At 39.7% G+C, this 23,670-nt stretch overlaps 1 protein-coding gene across 4 annotated transcripts in view; it reads left to right on the forward strand.

Moving 5' to 3' along the window:
- SEC11A (SEC11 homolog A, signal peptidase complex subunit) overlaps positions 1 to 23,670 on the forward strand; it is a 41,045-nt gene that overhangs the window by 9,777 nt on the left and 7,598 nt on the right. For 3 of the 4 annotated variants that reach the window (XM_019831830.3, XM_019831831.3, XM_003986787.5), the window contains exons 2-3: positions 11,493 to 11,602; positions 17,424 to 17,573. In XM_019831830.3, coding sequence (XP_019687389.1) covers positions 11,493 to 11,602; positions 17,424 to 17,573 — 260 coding nt within the window. The remainder of the gene's footprint in view (positions 1 to 11,492; positions 11,603 to 17,423; positions 17,574 to 23,670) is intronic. The other variant, XM_019831832.3, reaches the window with a different exon arrangement.

Consider the following 23,670-nt stretch of genomic DNA (forward strand, 5'->3'; position numbering starts at 1 on the left):
CCCAGGAGGCCCGCTAGGCTTCAAGTTTCTTAGTGGTGTCGGGAACCAGATGCAGCAACTTCCTTTTCGTCTTGGAGGAGATGTTTTAGCAGGGACCGCTGGGCACCCAAGAGTTTTCATCAGGAGGGGGATTTTTGTGGGATTTATTTCCCACACTCTGGCCACTTGTGTATTTTTCTTTTTATGTTTATTCTTGGAGAGAGAGAGAGAGGAAGACACAGAATCCAAAGCAGGCTCTAGGCTCCGAGCTGTCAGCCCAGAGCCCGACACAGGACTTGAACTCACGACCCGTGAGATCATGATCTGAGCCGAAGTCAGACGCTTAACTGACTGAGCCACCCTTGGTATTTTACCAAGGGGTCTAGGTCACAAGGTTCAACTACCAAGTGCAGTCAGCACTATATTGATGTTATCAGCATAGTAAACAAGTTTACTCTGGAATGGAGGGCCAATCAAGGTCCCTGTGGCTAGATTACGATCAAAAGCTCTAGAATTGATATAGCCCTCAAGTAGACCCTGTCACCAAAAGCATACCTAGTGGTCTTATTTCTCTTGCTGCAGGGGTCCTCAGAGACAGGAAATTGTCAGGAAAACATGCCATGAGCCTCTTTTAAGTTGATGTTGGCTAGAAACTGATGATTGTCTTGCTAAGACAGGGTACTCAACCCCTGATTTTCATCATTCAGACTCATTAAGGATGTGTACCTTTTAGTTCTGATTATGGCTACGTGTAACATTGTTAAGGGACTGTGACATACAGCATTTTTTTATGGTTATGGGCCTGGAATATCACTTGTAGCAAGAAATAAGATTGGAGAGGTCAGCAGGGCCCAAATCATGGAAGGCCTTGTATACGGAGGAGTTCAGACGTGGTAAGTTGTGAGAAAAAATTTGGAGCAGACAGTACAGTAATTTCACTTTCACTTTATAAAAGTAATACACAGGCCGATGAGTTACATGGATGCAAATCTAGAGGTAGAACTGTCAGATTATTTTCATAGTCTTGGTGACAGGAAACGAGACCTGAATTCAGGCAGTAGCCGCAGGAGTAAAGCCAACAGGCTGGATGTTAGAGATGTTGGGGAGGTGAACTCTAGAGGCCCCATGGCGGATGTTGGGACCACACTGGAGAGTGTGGAAAGAGGAAGCAATTTGAGGAAAAGGGTTGAGTTCAGCTTTGGACATGGGTGATTTTCAGAAGGTAACTGAATATATTTACCTAGAGGATATAAATGGTGTGATACAAAGAGATTTCAGTGTCATCAGCGTAGAAGTTATAATTGAAGCCGTGAAGAGACAAGATTGCGTGCAGAATGGGGAAGGACAGGGGCAAAGACGATCCTAGAACACCTGTCTTTCAGGGTCTGGCGTAACAAACCAAGGGATGAGTGGGTTATAAGAAAGTTAATCAAGTGCTAAATGCCTCAGAAAGACAAGGTGGTTGAAATAAGTTTATGGGCTCACCCTCCCCCCCCATAATGAAACAATGAATAGTTTAAATAGGTGTTGTATTTACATTGCTCAAAAATTTTAAAAGGGAAAGTGACTTTCCTATAGCTTTGCCAGCATTGTATGTTTCCAGACTTTTAGATTTTTGTCATTCTAGTAAGTGAAGACTGGTATCCCAGAATAGTTTTACTTTATATGTCCGTTATTATGAGTTTGGTCGAGCATATTTTCATGTGATTTTGGAGTTGTTTTTACTTCATTTTCCAAGAACTGGCAGTTCATAATCCTTTGCCTATTTTCTTTTTTGGGTTATTTTCTTATTGATTGCCAGGAGCTGTTTCTAGGAAGATTAGTCTTTTGAATGTATATATGGTAAATACTCTCTCATAGTTTATCATTTGTCTTTTGACTTATAATTTGCCATGCATAGTTGTGGGATTTTTTTAGTTATTGTTTGCTTTTTTGTTTTGTTTTGGTAGTTACCTTTACCTAGCTTTGCTTCATAGCTTCTGGATTTCAGGTCAATTAAATAAGACCGTCTTTACTCTGAGGCCTTTCCTACTCTGTTTGCTTCTATTTTGTATGCTCGTGCTTAAAAAAAAACAACAAAACTTTATTGACATATAATTTATAAAATTTACCCATTTGAAGTGTACAGTTCATGTTTTTCAGTAAATTTATCCTTAGCTGGGTAGTTTATATAAATGTAATCATCCAAAATGTAGTCTTTTGCAGCTGGCTACTTTCATTTAGCATATAATTTTTTAATTGTAAAATACCCATAAAATGTATTGACTCATCCATTTTTTTTATGTTTATTTATTTTTGAGAGAGAGAGGGCGCGCACATGAGCAAGGGAGGGGCAGAGAGAGGGGGAGAGAGAGAATCCCGAGCAGACTCCACGCTGTCAGCACACAGCCTGATGCGGGGCTCGAACTCAGGAACCATGAGATCTGTGAGAACTGTGAGACCAACCATTTTTTAAGTGTAGAGTTCAGTCAGGGTGCCTGGGCGGCTCAGTTGGTTAAGCAGCTGACTCTTAATCTCACCTCAGGTCTTGATCTTAGGGTCGTGAGTTCAAGCACTGCATTGTAGGTGTGGAGCCTACTTAAAAAAAAAAAAAAAAAGTGTAGAGTTCAGTAGTGTAAGTACATTAACACTAATGTACAACCAATCTCCAGGACTCTTTTCACCTTGTAAAATTAAAATTCTGTGCTCATTAAAAACTCCCCATTCTCCCCTCAGCCCATCCTCTGGCAACCACCCTTCTACTTTCTATCTCTATGAATTTGACTTTTATTGATTTTTTTGTTTATATATTTTCTGTCTTATTGATTTGTGCTCTAAACTGTATTTCCTTCCTCAGTTGCTTTGTGTTTAGTTTGCTATTTTTGTCTGGTTTCTTAAAGTGGAGTCTTGGGTTATTGATTTAAGATCTTTTCTGCAGCGCCTGGGTGACTCAGTCAGTTAAGCACTCGACTGTCGATTTCAGCTCAGGTCATGATCCCACAGTTAGTGAGTTCGAGACCCGTGTTCGGCTCTGCACTGACAGCGTGGAACCTGCTTGGGATTCTCTCACTGCCCCCCTCTCTCTGCCCCTCCCCTGTTTGCACACACGCGCTCTGTCTCTCTCTCTCTCTCTCTCTCTCTCTGAAAATACTTAAAAAAATTTTTTTAAATCTTTTCTAATATATGTATTAAAAGCTATAAATTTCCTTCCAAGCAGTGCTTTAGCTACACTCCATAAATTTTGATATATTGTGGTTTCGTTTACACTCAGTTCTCACAATATTTTATGATTTCCTTCTGACCCGTGGGTTATTTATAAAAATGTTTAATTTCAGGTATCTGTGGATTTTCTAAATTTCTTTCAGTGCCGATTTCTAATTGAATTCCATTGTGGTTCGAGAGCATAGTTTGTGTGATTGTAGTCTTTTAAAACTTGAGGCTCTTTTTTATTTGCCAAGGGCTGGATCTCTGGAGAATGTTTCATGTGTGTTTGAAAAGAATATGTATTCTGCTGTATTGGGTGGAGTGCCCTATAGATGTTTAGTTGGTTGATGGTATTCAATTTTTTATACCGTTGATGATTGTCTGTGTCATTCTATCAACTATTGAGAAAGGGATATTGAAGTCTCAAACTTTTTATCTTGGAATAAATCCTACGTGGGTATGCAGTGTAAGTATTTTTGGATCTGATTCGCTAAAATGTTGCACATAATTTTTATATCAGTGTCAACGATCTGTTCAGTGGTTTACTTAAAAACAACAGCAACAACAACAATTATTTTTTTTTTGGAGAGGGGTGGCTGCATGGCTCATTCGGTTGAATATCCTTATTTCTTCTCAGGTCACGATTTCGTGGTTGGTGAGTTTGAGCCTCACTTGGGGCTTGATGGCTGCTCTCCACACGAGCCTGCTTCGGATCCTCTGTGGCCCTCTCTCTGGCCCTCCCCATGCACTCTGTCTCTCTTTCAAAATAAATAAATAAACATTAAAAAAATTTTTTAAAGCTAGTTTTTTTTTTAAGTTTATTTATTTATTTTGAGAGAGAGAGAGTACGCTTGCATTGAGGAGGGGCTGAGAGAGGGAGAGAGAGAATCCTAAACAGACTCTGTGCTGTCAGTGTGGAGCCCAATGCAGGGCTTGAGTTCACGAACTGAGAAATCATGACAGCCAAGATCAAGAGTTGGTCTCTTAAGCAACTGAGCCACACAGGCGCCCTTGTTAATAGTTTTCTCAAACCGTGTTTGGTCTGGTTTGGTAATGCTGGTCTCATAGAATGAATTGGAGAGTATTGCCTCTTCTGCGATTTTCTGGAAGAGTTGGCGTAGAATTGTTAATGATTTTTTCATTAAGTGCTTGGTAGAATTCACCAGTGCATGCCATTTAAACCTGGAGTTTTTCTTTTTGGAATGTTTTTAAACCATAAATCCAATTTCTTTAATAGATATTGATCCATTCAAGTTATCTTTCTTCAGTGAGCATTGGTAACTGTCTTTCAAGGAATTGGAAATATATTAGCATAAAGGTTTTCATAATACTTATTATCCCTATAATGTTTGTATATTAATACAAATGAATAGATATTACTCTAGTGATATCATCCTTCCTGATACTAGTAATCCATATCCTCCCTCTCTGTCTCTCTCTCTCTCTCTCTCTCTCTTTTTCCTGATTAGTCTGGCTAATCGATCTTCTTGAGGAACCAACTTTTGATTTGATTGATTTTCCTTATTGTTTTTCTGTCTTCTGTTTCATTTATTTCTCCTCTTATTTTTAGTATTTACTTTCTGTGAGTTACTTTGGGTTCCATTTGCTTTTCCTAGTGTTTTAAGGTAGAAGCTTAATTTAGGAAATTCACAAATATTTGGAAATTAAACAATTTCTAAATAACCCATGGGTCAAAGGAGAATCAGGAGAGAAATTACGAAATATTTTGAACTGTGTAAGCAAAAATACAACATATAATTTGAGACTTTTCTGTTTTAATTTTACTGCTATAAAATTCTTCTGTGTAGTATTTTAAATGCATCCCACAGATTTTGATGTATTTCCATTTTTATCCAGTTCAAAATACTTTCAATTTCTTTTTTGAGTTCTTCCTTTACCATGGGTTATTTAGAAGCCTGTTATTTGATTTTGAAATATTGGAGGGAGTTTTCAGATACCTTTCTGTTACTGATTTCTATTTTCATAACATTGTGATTGGAGAATGCAATTGGCATAATTCAAATCCTTTTCTATTTACTAAGACTTGTTCTGTGGTCCTGAATATGGTCTATCTTGGTAAACTTTCTATGTATACTTAAAAGGAATGTGTATCTGTTGTTGGGCAGAATGTTCTGTAAATATTAGGTCAAAGTGGTTGGAAGTGCTGTTCAAATTTTCTCTAATCTTACTAATTTTCTACTTTCTTCCTGTGTCAATTATTGATAGAAGGATTTAAAAATTAGTAACTTAACAGCTTTGGATTTGTCTGTGTCTCTTGTAGTTCTGTCAGTATTTGCTTCCTGTATTTTGAAGCTAAGTTATTAGCTGCATAAATGTTTAGGATTATGTCCTCATAGTGAACTCACTTGTTTATCATTATGAAATGACCCTCATATCCCTTGTAATATTATTTGCTATAAAATCTGTTTTGTGTGATACTAACATAGCCACTCCATCCATCCATCCCTCCATCTGTCTTATCTTCAATTTTCTTTTGAGCACGATTAGCATGATATGTTTTCCTGTCTTTTTACTTTTAACAACATTTGTATCTATATTTAGAGTACATTTTTTGTAGGCAACATATAATCGGGCGTTGTTTTTTTTTTCTAATTCAGTTGGTATAGTATATAGGTAGTTTACATTTTATGTGATTATTATGGTTGTGTTCAGGAATCTCCATCTTAATTTTTTTATTTCTCCCATTTGTTTATTATTTGTCATTCCTCTTTTTTCATCTTATTTTGGATTAGTTGAGTTGTGTTTTTTAGGTTTTTTTAGATTTTTTTTAAGTTTCCATTTTATTCCTTTGTTAGCTTGTGAGGCATGCCTTATTTGTTTGTTTGCTTTAAGGTTTATCATGTGTTTTTTTTTTAACTCATCTCAGTCTATCTTCAACTTATATTTTATGACTTCATGTATAGTATGAGAGCATTCCAATAATACATTTCCATTTCCCCTCCTCTGCCTTTGGGTTCTTGTTATATATTTTACTTCTGTGTATTTTGCCACAATACTTTATTGTTATTTTTGCTTTAAATAGTCTATTGTCTTTAAAAATTTTATTTGAAGGGGCACCTGGGTGGCTCAGTCGGTTAAGCATCCAACTCTTGATTTCGGCTCAGGTCATGATCTCACAGTTCGTGAGTTTGAGCCCTGTGTCCAGCTCTGCACTGGCAGCTCAGAGCCTGCTTGGGATTCTGTCTCTCTCTCTCTCTCTCTCTCTCTCTCTCTCTCTCTCTCTGCCCCTTCCCCCACTTGTGCACACACTCTCTCAAAATAAATAAAGTTTAAAAATATTGAAATAAAAATTGTTTTAAAAAGAAAAGGTGTATATGTATTTACTGACATCTGCTCTTATTCCTTTGTGTTGATCTAGATTTTATTTGGTACTTCTCCTGGAGGACTTTTTTTTTTCTTTTACTTTTTAATTTACATCCAAGTTAGTTAGCATATAGTGCAATAGTGATTTCAGGAGTAGAATCCAGTGATTCATTCCCTACATGTAACACCCAGTGCTCATCCCAAAAAGTATCCTCCTCAATGCCCCTTGCCCATTTAGCCCATCCCCCCTCCCAGGACCCCTCCAGCAACCCTCAGTTTGTTCTCTATATTTAAGAGTCTCTTGTGATTTGTCCCCCTCCCTAGTTTTATATTGTTTTTGTTTCCCTTCCCTTATGTTCATCTGTTTCGTATCTTAACTTCCACAAATGAGTGAAGTCATATGATATTTGTCTTTTTCTGACTAATGTAGCTCAGCATAATACACTCTAGTTCCATCCATGTTGTTGCAAATGGCAAGATTTCATTCTTTTTGATCGCCCAGTAATACTCCCTTGTATACATATACACATTTTCTTTGTCCATTCATTTGTCGATGGACATTTGGGCTCTCTTTCCATACCTTGGCTATTGTTGATAGTGCTGGTATAAACATTGGGGTGCATGTGCCCCTTCGAAACAGCACATCTGTATCCTTTGGATAAATACCTAGCTGTGCATTTGCTGTGTCATAGGGTAGTTCTGTTTTTAATTTTTTGAGGGACTGGTATTTTTGCGTGGAGGACTTTTTAAAACATTTTTTGTGGTGTAGGTCTGCTCACGATGAAGGAGTATTTTTTAGGGGTGCTTGGGTGGTTCAGTCGGTTAAGTGCCCAACTCTTGGTTTTGGCTTAGTTCATGATCTCATGGCTTCGTGGGTTCGAGCCCCTCATTGGGCTCTGTGCTGGCAGTGTGGAGGTTGCTTGAGATTTTCTCTCTCTCTCTCTCTCTCTCTCTCTCTCTCTCTGCCCTTCCCCACTCGTGCTGTCTCTGTCTCTCTCAAATAAACTTGAAAAAATTTTAAAGAAGAAGTATTTTTTAATTTTTGTATGTTTGGAAGGCTTTATTTTGCCTTCATTTTTGAAAGAAATTTCTCAGATAGAATTTTAGGTTGATAATTTTCCTTTTAGTACTTTTAAGATGTTGCTTCAGTGACTTCTGGCGTGTGTTATTTTCAAAGAGAAGTCTGCTGTGATCTTTGTTCCTCTTTACATAATGTCTTTTTTAAATCTGGCTGCTTTTACAGTTTTCTCTTTCTCATTGGTTTTAAGCGGTTTGATGATGATTTTAATTTTGTTGTAGTTTTCTTCAAGTTTCTTTTGCTTGGAGTTTGTTCTGGTTCCTGGATATACAAGTTTATAGATTTAATCAAATTTGGAAAAATTTTGGCCATTATTCAGGTTTTTCCTGTCTTCCCCTTCCTCCTGACAAATCCCATTACTTGTATGCTAGATTGCTTGATGTTATTGCTCTTCTGCAATTTTTCTAGAAGAGTTGTCATTGAATCGTTAGGAGTTTTCATTAAATGCTTGGTAAAATTCACCAGTGAATGCCATTTGAAACTGGAGTTTTTCCTTGTTGGAAGGCTTTAAACTATAAATTCGATTTCTTTAACAGACATCGATCTGTTCACATTATCTGTTTCATGTTCAGTGAGCTTTGGTAGCTTATGTCTTTCAGTGATGAGAAGATAATGTATATCGGTATAAAGGTATGTTTGTAAAGATATGTTTTCTGTGTCAGATTTTTTATCTTTTTTTTAAGTTGTATTTATTTAAGTAATCTCTACATCCAACATGGGGCTCAAACTCATGACCCCAAGATCAAGAGTCGCTTGCTCTTCTGACTGAGCCAGCCAAGTGTCCCATGTGTCAGATTTTTAAAAGATATAATGGGTTTGTCTTAAATGAAACTTACCTTACTGTTATTAATATTATGCCTGTTTAGACTATTCCAGATCTTTTGTTATCATCATTTAAGTCATCACTGGGACTGTCAGTGACTTTACTGGACCATAATAACAGCATCTATTCTGAACACGTTCAATTTTTCCGGCACCATCTGTATGACTTCTAGCTGCCGTCAGGATATTTGCCTCTAATACCCCAGCTTCTAAGCACTTCCTCTTTCGTGAGTTAGACAGCGGGAGAATTGTGGTTATGGACTGATGAGTCTGTTAGTTTGAGGTCTTCAGAGGAATTGAAGACTTAGGCCAACTGTAATTTTGTAGCCCTGAGACACATTTTGCTTCCATGGTCACTTCTGTCTTTGCTGGAGATTGCTAGAAGTGTGACTTCTATGAAAATACCCTATGTGTTGGACTTTCAAATCTCTTTTGGAAGAATAAGAAGTACACTGTGTCTTTGATAACTATAACAGATAAACGCACACGCTATCTAAATGCACTATCTTCTAGATAGATTATGGCTGTTAAAAAATTTACCAGCTTTTATTTTGCTGAATTTTCTTGAACTCTTGTTATGTATTACTCGCAGTGTATTTTATTTGCTTGTTTATTTAAGTTTCTTTCTGAGAGAGTGCTCATGTGCGTGCCCACAAGTGACACCGTTTACCGACTGAGCCACCCAGGCGCCTCCAAGTGTCTTTTTGTTAATGAAAATCTTTCCATTGTCATCTTTCCATTTTCAGAAGGGCACCAGTGCAGCATTGTCAGAACAGGTGCGGGGTATCTAATAAAGTATTCTTTAAAAGAAACATGAAAGACAAAAATTACAATTTCCTTTGTCCCTGCAAGGTCACTGTTCCACCCATAACCACCCTTCCCTTTTTCCTCAGACTTGTAATACTGCCTTTCACCATAGAGTCATTGTTGGGAAATTTATCTAATCACCAAAGTCACCCCCATTGTTCTTATTAAGGAGGAAAAGGTTAAAAGTCCCCCTCTGTGTATAACTGGTATGTCCCTTAAAAGGCTCGTATACAGCTCAGTCTGTGGCCGAAACCGAGGCAGAAACACAGTATCTGAGCAAAAATTTGAAAACTGTCATGTTCTCCCTTTCTTTTCTCGCCTCTTTTTCCTACCAACAGCCTTACTCAAAAGAGTAAAATGAAAGAGCCTCCCTAGCTCCTGCTTGGGATTTGCTGCCTCTCCCTCTTTTTCTGCCCTTACGTGTGTGCACTCACGCGCCCTCTCTCAAAATAAGTAAACATTAAAAAAAAAAAACCTCATTAAAAAAGATACTTGAACTGATAGACGTGGCTATTTTTAGATTTTATTTGTTTCGGTGTGAATTGTTTAAGTTTTGCCACAGAAATATTAACATGCTTGATCTGGGGATATTGCCATAGACCCTGCTAGGGGTGTTATGTAAATGTATGGTTCTCGCAAGGATTACCTTTTCAAAATTTGGCCGATTTTGAAATATGACACCTTTCTGACTCCTGAATAAGGGATAATGGAACCATATTTGACATTTGGTAGTTTGTGTGGAATCTCACAGAAATTCGGGATTGGGGCGTAGAATCTATTGTTCTAAGCAGTACTGTGGGTGATTTTTTTAGTATCAAAAATTTGGAAAATACAGCCTTTAGCTTCATTCCTGACCGTTTATCCACTGGTTGACGATAATCACTTCTTAGAAACTAGTTTTCCTACTTCTAGCCTCTCCTCCATTTCCTCAGTTCTGTTTTCTGAATCAAAAGGACCATTTTTTTGGTCTTTTCAGAAGCTACCCTCTCAAAGAGGTAGAGTTTAGGAGACCTGAGTTGTAGTTACTACTCTGCCTGCCAACAGCTGTACAGCCATGAGCACATCACATAACCTCTCTGTGCCTCAGTTTCCCTACCTGTAAATGGGAGTGTCAAACTAGGTGTCAGGTTGTACCTGTATGCTCGTATTACGCCAGTACTCAAAGAATAGCAAATATTTGTGTCTGTTAGAAAATGTTCATATTTTCTTCTTTGAGGATGATGTTAATGGTATCCACAGAGCACATCATATTTCATAGGGGTGCCAGAATTTAAGTCATATTTGAGTTTCCCCAACTGATCCCAAAATGCCTTTTCGAAATCATCTCTACGTCTAGTGTGGGGCTCAAAGTCACGACCCCAAGATGAAGAGTCACATGCTATACCGACTAAGCCAGCCAGGCACCCCCCAAAATGTCTTGAATAGTTGGGATTTTTTCTTACAAGCATTTTTTTGTTTTGAACAAAGATCCAGTCAGAATGCATTGAATGCATTTGGTTGTGTCTCCTTAGTCCTTTTTAATCTAGAACAGTCTCCCACCTTTATTTTCATGATGTTGAGTTTTTGAAGACTAGACCCGTTGTCTTGCAGCATGTCCACACGCACACATATGTTTTTAAGGAACAAAAATGAGTCCGTCATCCTCTCTGCTTTTACCCATTATCCAGTCTCAGTCTGACACAGTTAGCTCACATTATTTCCCTCACATGAAACGCCTTTTTGGTGTTGTATCTGCTTCTTCAAGTCCTAGAATTTGACGATTTGTCAAGTAGTGGCCTAACACTTCGAGTCCTAACTGTGTGACTGACGAGCTGTATGACTTTGGCGAAGTCATTTCCTCCCTCTGAGACTAGGTTTCCTCAACCATAAAATGAGGAGTGCAGTCACGTGCCATCAAATAGCCCACGGTTATCAAGAGGTAAGTGTTGTGGGGAAGTACGTCCTGAAGGAGTTCAGGAGCACTGGTCTGTTACTTTCGGCCGGTGTGTATCATGGATGAAATTGAACTTGAGGGGAACTGTCCCGTAGCCTAAATGAAATAACGTCTGTTGAAAGTTCTGAACGTAAGTTTCCCGGAAGGGTAGCGTGTTTAGCAAACGAAAAGGAGAAAGGTTGTTGGGTGGTAGGAGGGCTGTTCCGGGATGCCGATGGATAATCATGACTGCATTTGAAAGAACGTTTCAGAGCTTCGGCTGCCCTGATGGTACTGCGTGAAACGTTTTAAATTGATACTACTCTCAGTCGCTTTCTTGAGCGGGGATAATTATGGCTCTGATTTTCCTCTCTTTTGTTTTTACAGCTGTATTATCAAGTCCTAAATTTTGGAATGATCGTTTCCTCGGCACTAATGATCTGGAAGGGGTTAATGGTCATAACCGGAAGTGAAAGTCCGATCGTAGTGGTGCTCAGGTAACAACTTCTTTTCACCGCATAGGGTTGCACGGCATTACTTGAGAGAAAAATGGACTGACTGAATAACCGTTGTATTATTGTTCTAGAAACTACATTTTCCCAGAAGAGGGCCTGAAAGAAAGTTAGTTCCTAGTTTTCAACTGAGAAATGCACAGCCTTGTTAGGCACTTACCATTCAGACCCCAAAGGGCTCATGACTTTTCTATAAAACAATTACTCTGTTGTGAGTTTTCTTTTGGGCACATCTCTTAAGAAAGTGTTTCAATGTACTGTGTTTTCCTGAAATTCTTCTGTCTTGGTGTGCTCTTCATTCTGATAAGTCAAGACTGATACTTAGTTGTTAGTTTACTAGATTATGTATCCTCTCCACGAATTAAGAGTTTTTCTGCTGTGGCACTCAGTGTCAGTACAGAAGCATCGCTGATTATTTCCGTGTTTCCTGCTGACCTTTAAATATCACTTCTAAATAGACTTCAGGATTTTGAAGATACCAATGCTGTCTCTTAAAGTGACAGATAGTACTGATTTTTTTTCCACCGTTCCTCCTTCTCTACCCTCGTATTCATACTCTAGTGCTTTAAAAAAAAAAAAAACTAATTTAGTAACTAACTCCTTCTGGGAGAATTACCACTTGGTTGTTGAATTGAATCATTATAGTTCTGTCTTACTTGGGGTTTAATTATGTAAGCTGTTTTCAAGTCTTTTCTGGAGATAATGGTGTGTTAATATAAAATAAATCACTAATGTGTAAATTCTAGGTACTAGTACATTACTGTTAACAAGATCAATTTGATTCCTTCATTGTCATATTAGGATATATGAATTTCAGGGGTGCCTGGGTGGCTCAGTCGGTTGAACATCCAACTTCGGCTCAGGTCATGATCTTGCGGTCCGTGAGTTTGAGCCCCACATTGGGCTCTGTGCTGATAGCTCAAAGCCTGGAGCCTGCTTCAGATTCTGTGCCTCCTTCTCTCCCTGCACTTCCCCCACTTGCTCTCTCTTTCTCTCTTTCTCTCTTTCTCTCTCTCCCTCTCCCAAAAACAAATAAACATTAAAGAAAAATTTAAAAGAAAGAAAAGGATGTGCAAATTTCAGCAACAAGTGGTTCCAGCACCAGGGCGCTGGGTCTCCAGTGTCTCACCTTACTTGCTCTTACGCATACCTTTGTTCTATGCTTCTTAACAGTCACACGGAACTGTAATTCTAGAGATCCAAAGGCATGGATTTTGTTAGCTGGGAAAGCATTTAATGTACTAGTCTGGGAGTATAGAGACTTCGCCCCAAGTTCCCAGACAGTTTTAGACTCAGTGGAGAGCTTCAGTTTCAAACACTGACAGGAGAAACCACACTAATTGGCGCTGTGGGGAAAAGGTGTAGAGAGAGAGCCCGGGGAGGCTTCTTTTCGAGAGTCTTCTGGGATTCTTTCGTATTGAGTTCCCTTCAGTGGAGCTGCTTAAGGACGGTCTCATGGCCCTTAAAATGGAGATGTTGGATGAACAGGGGATTCAACTAAGGCCCTGCTCGACACAGTGGTGGTCCTGCAGCTAGAAAATTTGTAATATCATTTGGGGCTTAAAAGTGGCATTGGGATAAGTTATTTTGCAGCGAGGTTTATTTATATACTAAGCTTTTCCGATTACCAGTGTGAAATAAGGAAAGGAAATTAAAAGAGACCAGGTCCTATTGGAAGAGAATTTGATCAAGGCTGGAAGGAGCAGTCACTAGAGAAAGGTCATGTATGTGATTGGGTGGCCAAGTAAAAGCAGGTGGCCCAGGTTTCATGTAACTTCGAGGAATATAATTTTTACGTGGAACCAAATATGCCTCAAAGGACTCAGGCTAACCGAGAACCCTCCTTTAAGACTTTCGTGAAGTCATTGGGGATAAAGACAAATAACTTTTCTTTGTTAATAATTTTTTATTTATTTTTTAAATTCCAATATAATTAACATGCAGTGTTATGTTAGTTTCAGGTGAAGACAAATACTTGCATTAACTGAGTTTCAGGGAACTTTCAAAACTTTTTTTCCCCTTTAATAGAGCTGAAGTCCATTTTAAAATATTTCAGTGGTTTATATATAACTTTTTATAAAGTTATGATTGATGTATTAAATTTTTTTTAATGTTTATTTCTGAGACAGAGAGAGACAGAGCACAAGTGGGGGAGGGGCAGAGAGAGGGGGTGACACAGAATCCGAAGCAGGCTCCAGGCTCTGAGTTGTCAGCACAGAGCCCGACGCGGGGCTCGAACCCACGAGCTGTAAGATCATGACCTGAGCCGAAGTCTAGATTTCTAGATTTTTCTCTCTGATATCTAGACTTGTTTTCACCCTACCCTGGACATCTCCATCTGAATGTTGACCGGGCACTTGAAACTCCACGTAATAAAAGTAAAATTCATCTCCTTTCCCACACACCTATTCTTCTTCCCCGTTTCTGTGACCGTCACTGCCATCTGCTCCATTGCCATTGTTGAAAACCCCAGAGTCATCCTTGCTCACCCCTTTCTGTCATATCCGATTGGCCATCAAATTTGTTGTTTTCCCTCTCTCTTCTACTCTTTTATAATTGTCTCCCCTGCTGTTGTTCTATTTCAGGCCCTCAGCATTTCCTGCCTGGGCTGTTGTAGTGACCTTTAAAAATATGCTTTTACAATCAGAAAAAGTTAACATATTTTCATTGTATGAAACATTGAAAACACAAAGAATCTAGATGACGTGAAGTCACCCGTAGTTTGGGATATAATGAATATTACCATTTTAGTCTCTTTTTTCATGTATATTACTTCCTACATAATTGAAGTAATTCTGTATGTGCATCCTTTTCTTTATTTGTCCCCTTGTGATTCTCCCGTGTCCGTATTTTTAATAACAGTTTTAATGGTTGCCAAGTAATAGTTTGGACAACTGGTCTCCCAGTCTACCTTCTGGTCTTTTTTAGTTTACTCATTATTTCAGTAAATATTTAAATGTCCTGGGGCGCCTGGATGGCTCAGTTGGTCAGGCATCCGACTTCGGCTCAGGTTATGATCTCACCATTTGTGGGTTCAAGCCCTGCATCAGGCTCTGTGCTGACAGCTCAGAGCCTGCAGCCTGCTTCCGATTCTGTGTCTCCCTTTCTCTAACCCTCCCCCACTCACATTCTGTCTCTTTGTCTCGCTCTCAAAAATAAACATTAAATGGGGCGCCTGGGTGGCGCAGTCGGTTAAGCGTCCGACTTCAGCCAGGTCACGATCTCGCAGTCCATGAGTTCGAGCCCCGCGTCAGGCTCTGGGCTGATGGCTCGGAGCCTGGAGCCTGTTTCTGATTCTGTGTCTCCCTCTCTCTCTGCCCCTCCCCCGTTCATGCTCTGTCTCTCTCTGTCCCAAAAATAAATAAAAACGTTGAAGAAAAAAAAAATTTTTTTTTAAATAAACATTAAAAAAATTAATATTTAAATATCCTTTACTCTGTAGCTTCTGAAGTGATGTTTCTTTTTTTTTTTTTTTAACTTTTTTTTAATGTTTATTTATTTTTGAGACAGAGACAGAGCATGAGCAGGGAAGGGGCAGAGAGAGAGGGAGACACAGAATCAGAAGCAGGCTCCAGGCGCCGAGCTGTCAGCACAGAGCCCGACGCGGGGCTCGAACTCACGAACTGTGAGATCATGACCTGAGCCAAAGTCAGCCGCTTAACCGACTGAGCCACCCAGGTGCCCCAGAAGTGACGTTTCTTAAATGCAGTATGATTATAATACTCCCTAAAATTCTGGTGTGGTTCAGAGGCAGTTTAGCACAGTGAGAGTAGATTCTGTTGGACTCCCTGTTCAAATCTCCTCTTTATAATTTTTTTGGCTGATAACTTTCTACTTTTCTTAGGCTCAATCTCTTTATCTATAAAGTTGGGGTAATAATAATATCTAAATCAGGGGCGCCTGGGTGGCTCCATTGGTTGAGCATACAGCTTTGGCTCAGGTCATGATCTCACAGTTCATGGGTTCAAGACCACATTGAGCTCTGTGCTGACAGCTCAGAGCCTGGAGCCTGCTTCAGATTCTGTGTCTCCCTCTCTCTTTGCCCCTCCCCCACTCATTCTCTCTCTCTCTCTCTCTCTCTCTCTCTCTCTCTCTCTCAAAAAAAAAAAAAAAAAAAAATAAGGGGCGCCTGGGTGGCGCAGTCGGTTAAGCGTCCGACTTCAGCCAGGTCACGATCTCGCGGTCCGTGAGTTCGAGCCCCACGTCAGGCTCTGGGCTGATGGCTCGGAGCCTGGAGCCTGTTTCCGATTCTGTGTCTCCCTCTCTCTCTGCCCCTCCCCCGTTCATGCTCTGTCTCTCTCTGTCCCAAAAATAAATAAACGTTAAAAAAAAATAAATAAATAAGTGTTAAAAAAAATAATAAAAAATATCTACATCATAGAGTTGTTCTGAAGATTATTTAAAAGAAACAGAATAGCACTTTGTATACAGTAAATGCTCAATAAAAATGAACTATTAAACCATAGCAACTCAGCTTTATTTTGTTTTATTTATATACTTTTCAAGCAAGGTTTTATTTGAGCAAAGGATGTCACTGATTTTAAAAAGCAATCAGTAAAACCTTGAAACTACATGTCTAGAATACTTTCTCTAACGTTTTCACCAAACACCTGTCCTGTCTTCTGCCTGAACATCTGAAAAAGGGAACACTCATTGCCCCCTGAGGAACCTTAACAAAAGTGTTGAGAATAAACATGTCCCGGAAAATCCATGTACGTAGCGGTTCCCAGATTTTACTATACGTTGGAATCACCTGGGGTCTTTACAGAATACTGCTGCCTGCCTCCCATTCCCAGGGATTCTGCTTTATATTGGCCAGAGATACGACCTAGAGTGTGGAATTTTTTTAAAAGTTCCCCGGGTGATTCTAATATGCAGCAAAGTTTGGGAACCACTGCTATATTCTCTTATGAGGTCCCAGAGTCTCCATAAAGACATGTTTGGACTTTGTCATTATTCTTATATTAGATTTTAATCCTTATCTATTTTTCTCTTACTAAATCTATTGTTACTGAGCACTGGAGTTCGAGTTTCAGAAAATAATACTGATGGGCTATTTCTTCATAGCAAGAAAAGGTTCGTTAATTAGTACAAATATCATAGGACCTTTGAAGAACTTGGTACAGGGTGGACCAGAGGAGAGGTGAGAAGACGCTCTAGAAGTTTGTCTTCACTAATCACCATGGCATTGAATCCTTTACTCGTTTCTGAAATTCTTAGACAAAAATCCCTGCTCTTGTTCTTGGTTTTCTTTCTTGTGTCTCCTTTTAAAATAAACAAGTGGAGAACAGAAGCATTATCTTTGTAGCTGACTGTTCTTTGACTTGATGGGCTTTTTTTCCTTCTAAATGGGTCGAAACCGTAAGGTCATCTTGGTCTATATCTTTATAAATGGCAGAAGATGACCCAGTTCTCATTTGAATATATTTTGAATAATGTTTAGCGTTTTCAGATGAGGTGGGAATAAGGGCAGTGTTTATAAAGTTCATTCTTTTATATTCCATTTGTCACTTGAAATTTTAAAAGGTTAAGGAATTAGTAACATTGCCCTTTTCAAGATTTAAGCTCCTTTGAATAGTAATGCTTGAAATGGATCTAGTTAGTAAAGGCTAAAAACTGAAGAAAGCTTTGTGTAACTCATTAGTCCGTGGAAACCATATTTTAAGAGTATACATTGATGTTGATATATTTGTTAAGGTATTGAGTATATTCCAAGGGTGGTACTTTTGATTGTTTTGTTGAGTATCTAATTTTGAAAGTAATTTTAATCTCACACTTTCTTTTTACTAACTTCTTTCCCTCATAGTGGCAGCATGGAACCTGCATTTCATAGAGGAGATCTTCTCTTTTTAACAAACCGAGTTGAAGATCCCATCCGAGTGGGAGAAATTGTTGTTTTTAGGATAGAAGGAAGAGAGATTCCTATAGTTCATCGAGTCTTGAAGATTCATGAAAAGTATGTGCAAACTATATTTTCTCTGTTTGAAAATGTTTTCATGTTTTAGTGTTTTGAGTATTTAATTTTGATGGCCTGAAGATTAAGAAGTGTGGGGAGCACCTACGTACTTCTTCCAGTCCATGTTTATGAACACCTGAAGGTTTGGTAGACATTTGGAAAACTAAGTAATTTATTAATTCATTTATCTCTCTGAAGTTTTTTCTGGAAGTTTTTCTTGGTTGCCTTTTACTTCACAATCAGATCCATAGCCCTGTATATCATCCCCCAGAGCACATGACATAACAGATGGTCCCAAATAGAATCTTCTTTTTTTTTTTTTAATGTTTATTTTTGAGAGAGAGAGAGCATGCAAGCACAGGAGGGGCAGAGAGAGAGGACGACACAGAATCCGAAGCAGGCTCCAGACTCTGAGCTGTCAGCACAGAGCCCGACACGGGACTTGTACTCACAAACCGCGAGATCATGACCTGAGCCGAAGTCGGATGCTTAACCCACTGAGCCACCCAGGCACCCCCCCAAAATAGAATTTTCTAATGTAATTGATGAAGTAGCCCTCCTTAATCTTTTGAAAAAAAAATCTTTAAGGCAATCTAATAGATAATGTCAAACAAGAATAAATTTATCAACTTTTTCAAATTCCAAAGAAACTTTCTGAAATATAATTACTCTTTTAAACATAGACCCTTCTTGCATTTCAGAATTAGAACGGGGTGGGGTGGGGGGCACCTGGGTGGCTCAGTCGGTTAAGCATTGACTTGAGCTCAGGTCATGATCTCACAGTTCGTGAGTTCAAGCCCCGCGTCTGTGCTGACAGCTCCGAGCCTGGAGCCCGCTTCAGATTTTGTGTCTTCCTCTCTGTCTGACCCTCTCCCACCCTCACTCTGTCTCTGTCTCTGTCTCTGTCTCTCTCTCTCTCTCTCTCTCTCTCTCTCTGTCTCTCTCTCTCTGTCTCTCAAAAATAAACATTAAAATTTTAAAAAAATTTTTTTAAAGATTTAGAATTAGAAACGACATATGTAAAACCTTTAGAATCACCTGGAGGTAGAGGTGGGGCATAACAATGAGCAAAAAACTTTACCTCTCTTGGTGGGCTTCTTTATCTGTAATATTAAGAGGTTTTAGAAGATGAATTACAAGATCTGTGAGTTCTGAGCCTGTGCTTCCCTGTCCAGCTCTGTATTCCTCACCCCCTCCCTTCTAAATCTATGGTACTTCTAGCTTAGGAATCATTCAGGAGGGAAGGAAAGAAAAAAATGAAGGAAAAAGTAGGTGTCCTGGAGGACACACAGAGGACAAGTAGAACGGTGAGCAGGTGATTTAGGCTCTTGGGAATGAGGGGGAGCCCTAAATAAATATTATCTTATTCTTACCCCACCCTCTAGGGTAATTTTTTTCTCCACTTAAAGAAGAAGGACCTGTCAACTGTTGCTTTTCGACAATCCCCTAAACATTCTAGTTTAAGAGAATTCCTTCTTCACTGATGAAATGAAGATCTGACTGCTCTTTTTTTTCAAACTTCAGTCTGTATTTTGAAAGATTATAATTTTAAAACAGCATTCTGCTATTGACTAGAAAGGAATGACTGAATTTTTTTAGAAATTTAGTTTGGGGGCGCCTGGGTGGCTCAGTCACTTAAGCGTCCGACTTCGGCTCAGGTCGTGATCTCACGGCTCATGGGTTCAAGCCTGTGTCAGGTTCACGCTGATAGTGCAGAACCTGCTTGGGATTCTGTCTCTCTCTCTCTGCTCCTCCCCCTCTTGCGTTTTCTGTCTCTCAAAATAAATTTTAAAAATTAAAAAAATAACTTTAGTGTGGAATTATGAAGGTTTATTCCGTACAGGTAGTGTTTTCCAGAGTCTCAGAGTTAATTTGCGGCATTTGTTCTTAGCGTTGCCTTTTGTAAGCAAAGCAGAACCAACTGAACTTAGCAGAGAAAATCAAATTAAACTCAGGCCCCGCTTTGGGTAGAGCAAAAGTTGCCCATTTTCATATGCAGTCCCTCAAAATTGATTGAGTTTTTTATTTTAAACAGTTCATCTTGTTTTAGGACAGGTTCATTGACAGATATTACATCAATTACAGTCCTTAAAGTTTAAAAATAATTTTAACAGAATGCTGAATATTTTAAGGTTGGTGATTCATTTTGGATTCTGGAGATGCCTCCAAGTTGAAGTCCTGTTTAGATAACAGATCCAGCTAATATTCTGAAGCTTCCAATTTCCTTTTTTCTTTTGGGGAGACTAAAATACTGATTGTGATAATCATTTAAATTTTTTTCTTAAATTTTTTTTTTTTTTTTTTTTTTTTTTTTTTTTTGAGAGAGAGACAGAGCGGGAGTGACAGAGGGGCAGAGAGAGAGAGAGGGAGACACAGAATCCAAGGCAGGCTGTAGGCTCTGAGCTGATGGCACAGAGCCCAACGTGGGGCTCAAACTCCCGAACTGGCAGATCATGACCGGAGCCAAAGTTGGATGCTCAACCGATTGAGCCACCTGGGCACCCTGTTAATCATTTGATTTAATAGTGTTAATACTGTTATTAAATGTGGGACCAAATGACACCAGAATGGATTGTTTGTGGTAAATGTGCCCTGAACCTTTTCAGGCTGATTTTTGTACTGTTACTCATTTCTTTCATCCCAACATTATTTTAAGAAATAAAATCCTGGGGCACCTGGGTGGTTCAGTCGATTAAGCATCCGACTTCAGCTCAGGTCACAATCTCGCGGTCTGTGAGTTCGAGCCCCGCGTCGGGCTCTGGGCTTATGGCTCAGAGCCTGGAGCCTGCTTCGGATTCTGTGTCTCCCTCTCTCTCTGCCCCTCCCCGTTCATGCTCTGTCTCTCTCTGTCTCAAAAATAAATAAAAACGTTAAAAATAAAATAAAATAAAATAAAATCCTGAGCTTTGAGAAGGATAGAGGTGAGAATTGTTCAGCTGACCTCTTTCTTTTATCTCATTCCTCCTTCTCCACCTGCTCCTTGTGTGCTGTGCCTTTGTAAATTTGTAAATATCATATAAAGCTCTTTTTTTTCATATATTGACTCTCCATCTTGTGAACACTCTTATTATATGTATACACACGATCCTGTATAAATTTAGGAAAGACAGCAAACAAAATCACCTGTAACCCTAGCACCCGGAGAGAACGTCAGATTTGGAGTCATCTTCTCTTTGTGTTATAAACACACATTTTCTCCCCCGTACAGCACTGGGATCTACTCTACTATCTTTTGTAACGTGATGATCTCATGAACATATGGTGGAATATACTGGTGTTACCCCGTATGCAAAGAATCCCTAAACTAAAAGACCAGCTGGCCAAGTACCGCTTAATATGTTGGTATTGGGTCCATGAATTTGAATCTGTTCTTTGTGCCCTGCGTAGTCATTCCCTAGCCCTACCTGTTCTCGGGATGACACTAACCTCGTGCCCTGAGCTGTGTGACCGGGCAGTGGGAAAGCACACATAATCCAGTGCACCGCTGAGCTCAGGCAGAAACTCTTGTAAAAAACGTTAAGAAACTTCCAGTATTTATAATAGAAGGTCGTTTGGAAAATAGTGTATTGCGAAAAGGTGGTCAGTGGTGGTCTTTAAAGACTCTGCCACCTCCCGCGTTGACTGTGATTACTGTGTTTTAATTAAGTAAAACTAGGGGAGTTCTCACGCCTCACTCCTGCACGAGAGCTAGGAGATACGCTTGCCGAGGCAAACGGTGCCACAGCTCTTCTTTGAATACTCCTCTCTCCCCCTACTCTTCTCTTGTTTTCCATTTTCTTCCAGGTTAAATGAGTCACGAAAGAGCTAGCTCGTAATGATGGTTGTGTTTCCATGTAAAGAGGTGACATTGCTTTTAATTATCATCAGTAGACTTAATTCTCTTGAACAATTCCTCATGTTAGCCTGTTAGTCGCTCTGAATGCTTATGTTTTTCTCACATATAAACTCCCACTCTGTCTTATTTCGTAGCGTACTCTCATGCGCATTTAGCGAGTGTAGCCTATTGCAGAAGGTATAATTTGATGATGTTGAATACCGGCGTGTGGCCAGGTGTTCGGAAGGAGAAATTTTTGCAGTTGGGACGACGAGCTTTGCTTTTTCTGTGCAGAGAGATTGTTTTGCACCCCTTTGGCCTCTGGGGTCTTTTTCTTATCTAGAAAGTGATTCAGTCCCCCGCCCCAGCATCACGGTATTATGCTGGTTGAATTCAGCCGCACACACACTGAGCTCCTCGGAGAGACAGCATGCTAACTATTCGGTCCCTGTGCTAGTGAGGGACAAGCCTACGCGACTGTGTCTCCGGTCAGTGTTTGGGCCCGTGAGGCGCTGGAGTGAGTCTTGACGGCCAGTGGGTCAGGAGCCGGCGGCCACCACTCCCATCAGGTCGAAGGGGACCCCTGCTTTTCAAGACCCCTCCAGCAGTCCCTGCGGACGGCACCTTGGACCCAGGAGCTCGGGTCTGTTTGTGTGTTTTGTTGGTAAGTTGGCTCTTTCAGAAGAGCCCGGATCTGCTGTAGCATCCCTTTCCTTTCCTGGGGAGCTTTCCCATTCCGCCGTTCTCCTTTCCTCGAACTTGACTTTACTCCTCTGCCTCTGTGGGCTTGCTGCTGTTTTCGTGGTTGAGTGGACTCTTCCTTTCTGCGCTCCCGACTTTGACTCTTGCGACGGCCCCTCTCAGCACCTGCCTTCTTTCACTTTCCAGATTGTTTCAGACATTCTTTCGCTCACCAACTTGTCAGCTACACATTATTTTTTTTCTCTGTATATATTTGCATTTTTTCTAACCAGAATCTCATTTTTAGCATGTCTGTTTGCACTTAACTAGTTTTGGTGTTTTGCAGCACCTTCCAATTTAGTTTCATCTGCACATTTAGTGTCTAGTAAGCTAGTTTTTGGCTTAGCATCTAAGTGGCTATCAGTCAATAGGAGGCTGAGGCTAATTTTCTTCTTTCTAATACAGTAGTTAACCCAAACTCACTTGAATTAATTTTAAGATAGTCTTTATCAAACTGTGAAATGTACTTTGCTTTCAATTAAATTTTAAAATTATTGGCAACCTCCTGTTCTTTAGCAGAATTAAACTAATAATTCCCTGATCAAGTAAAATGCTTTTCCTATAAACCCTGACATGTAAAAGCAATGTATGTTTGTTGGAGAAAGAAATAGAAGAAAAAGGTAAGCTAAAGAAAGCCATAGATGGCCACTGCTTTTGCCTTGGGTATATCACTTCAGATCTCTTTTATATCGTTTTTTTTTTTTTCTTTCATTTTATTTTTTAAATGTGGAGCATTTCTGGGGCGCCCGGCTGGCTCAGTCAGTGAATCCAAGGGTCGTGAATCCAAGCCCCACATTGAGTGTGGAGCCTACTTAAAACTAAAATTAAAATTAATTAATTAATTAATTATGGCGACTGTCTAATGTGCACAGAAGTATACAACACTGTATAATGAACTCCCATGTACCTGTCAGCCAGTCCCAGTAATTACTAATCTGTGGTCAGTTCGGCCCCACCTACACTACCTCTTCCCACTGTCCTGCCTATGTGACTTAAATCAGATCCTAATGTCATGTCGTGTCATATGTACATATTTTAGCAAGTGTCTATAAAGCATAAGCAATGAGCTTTTAAAAAACGTAACTACAGGGGCGCCTGGGTGGCGCAGTCGGTTAAGCGTCTGACTTCAGCCAGGTCACGATCTCGCGGTCCGTGAGTTCGAGCCCCGCGTCGGGCTCTGGGCTGATGGCTCAGAGCCTGGAGCCTGTTTCCGATTCTGTGTCTCCCTCTCTCTCTGCCCCTCCCCCGTTCATGCTCTGTCTCTCTCTGTCCCAAAAAATAAATACACGTTGAAAAAAAAAATTTTTTTTTAAATAAATAAATAAAAATAAAAAACGTAACTACAGTCAGCATGGTTATACCCCAAAAAGGAACAACTGTATGTTTGCATCATTATGTGTCCAGTCTTTGTTCAGATTCCCAGTTGTGTCATAACTTTTTTTTTTTTAGCAGCTTGTTTGACTTTTTGATTCAAATAAGGTCCTCGGTTGCAGTTGGCTTATATGATATGGCTTTATAGTCTCTTACATTTAACCTGTAAAT

This window comes from Felis catus, chromosome B3 (genome assembly GCF_018350175.1).
Source record: "Felis catus isolate Fca126 chromosome B3, F.catus_Fca126_mat1.0, whole genome shotgun sequence".
Lineage (NCBI taxonomy): Eukaryota > Metazoa > Chordata > Mammalia > Carnivora > Felidae > Felis > Felis catus.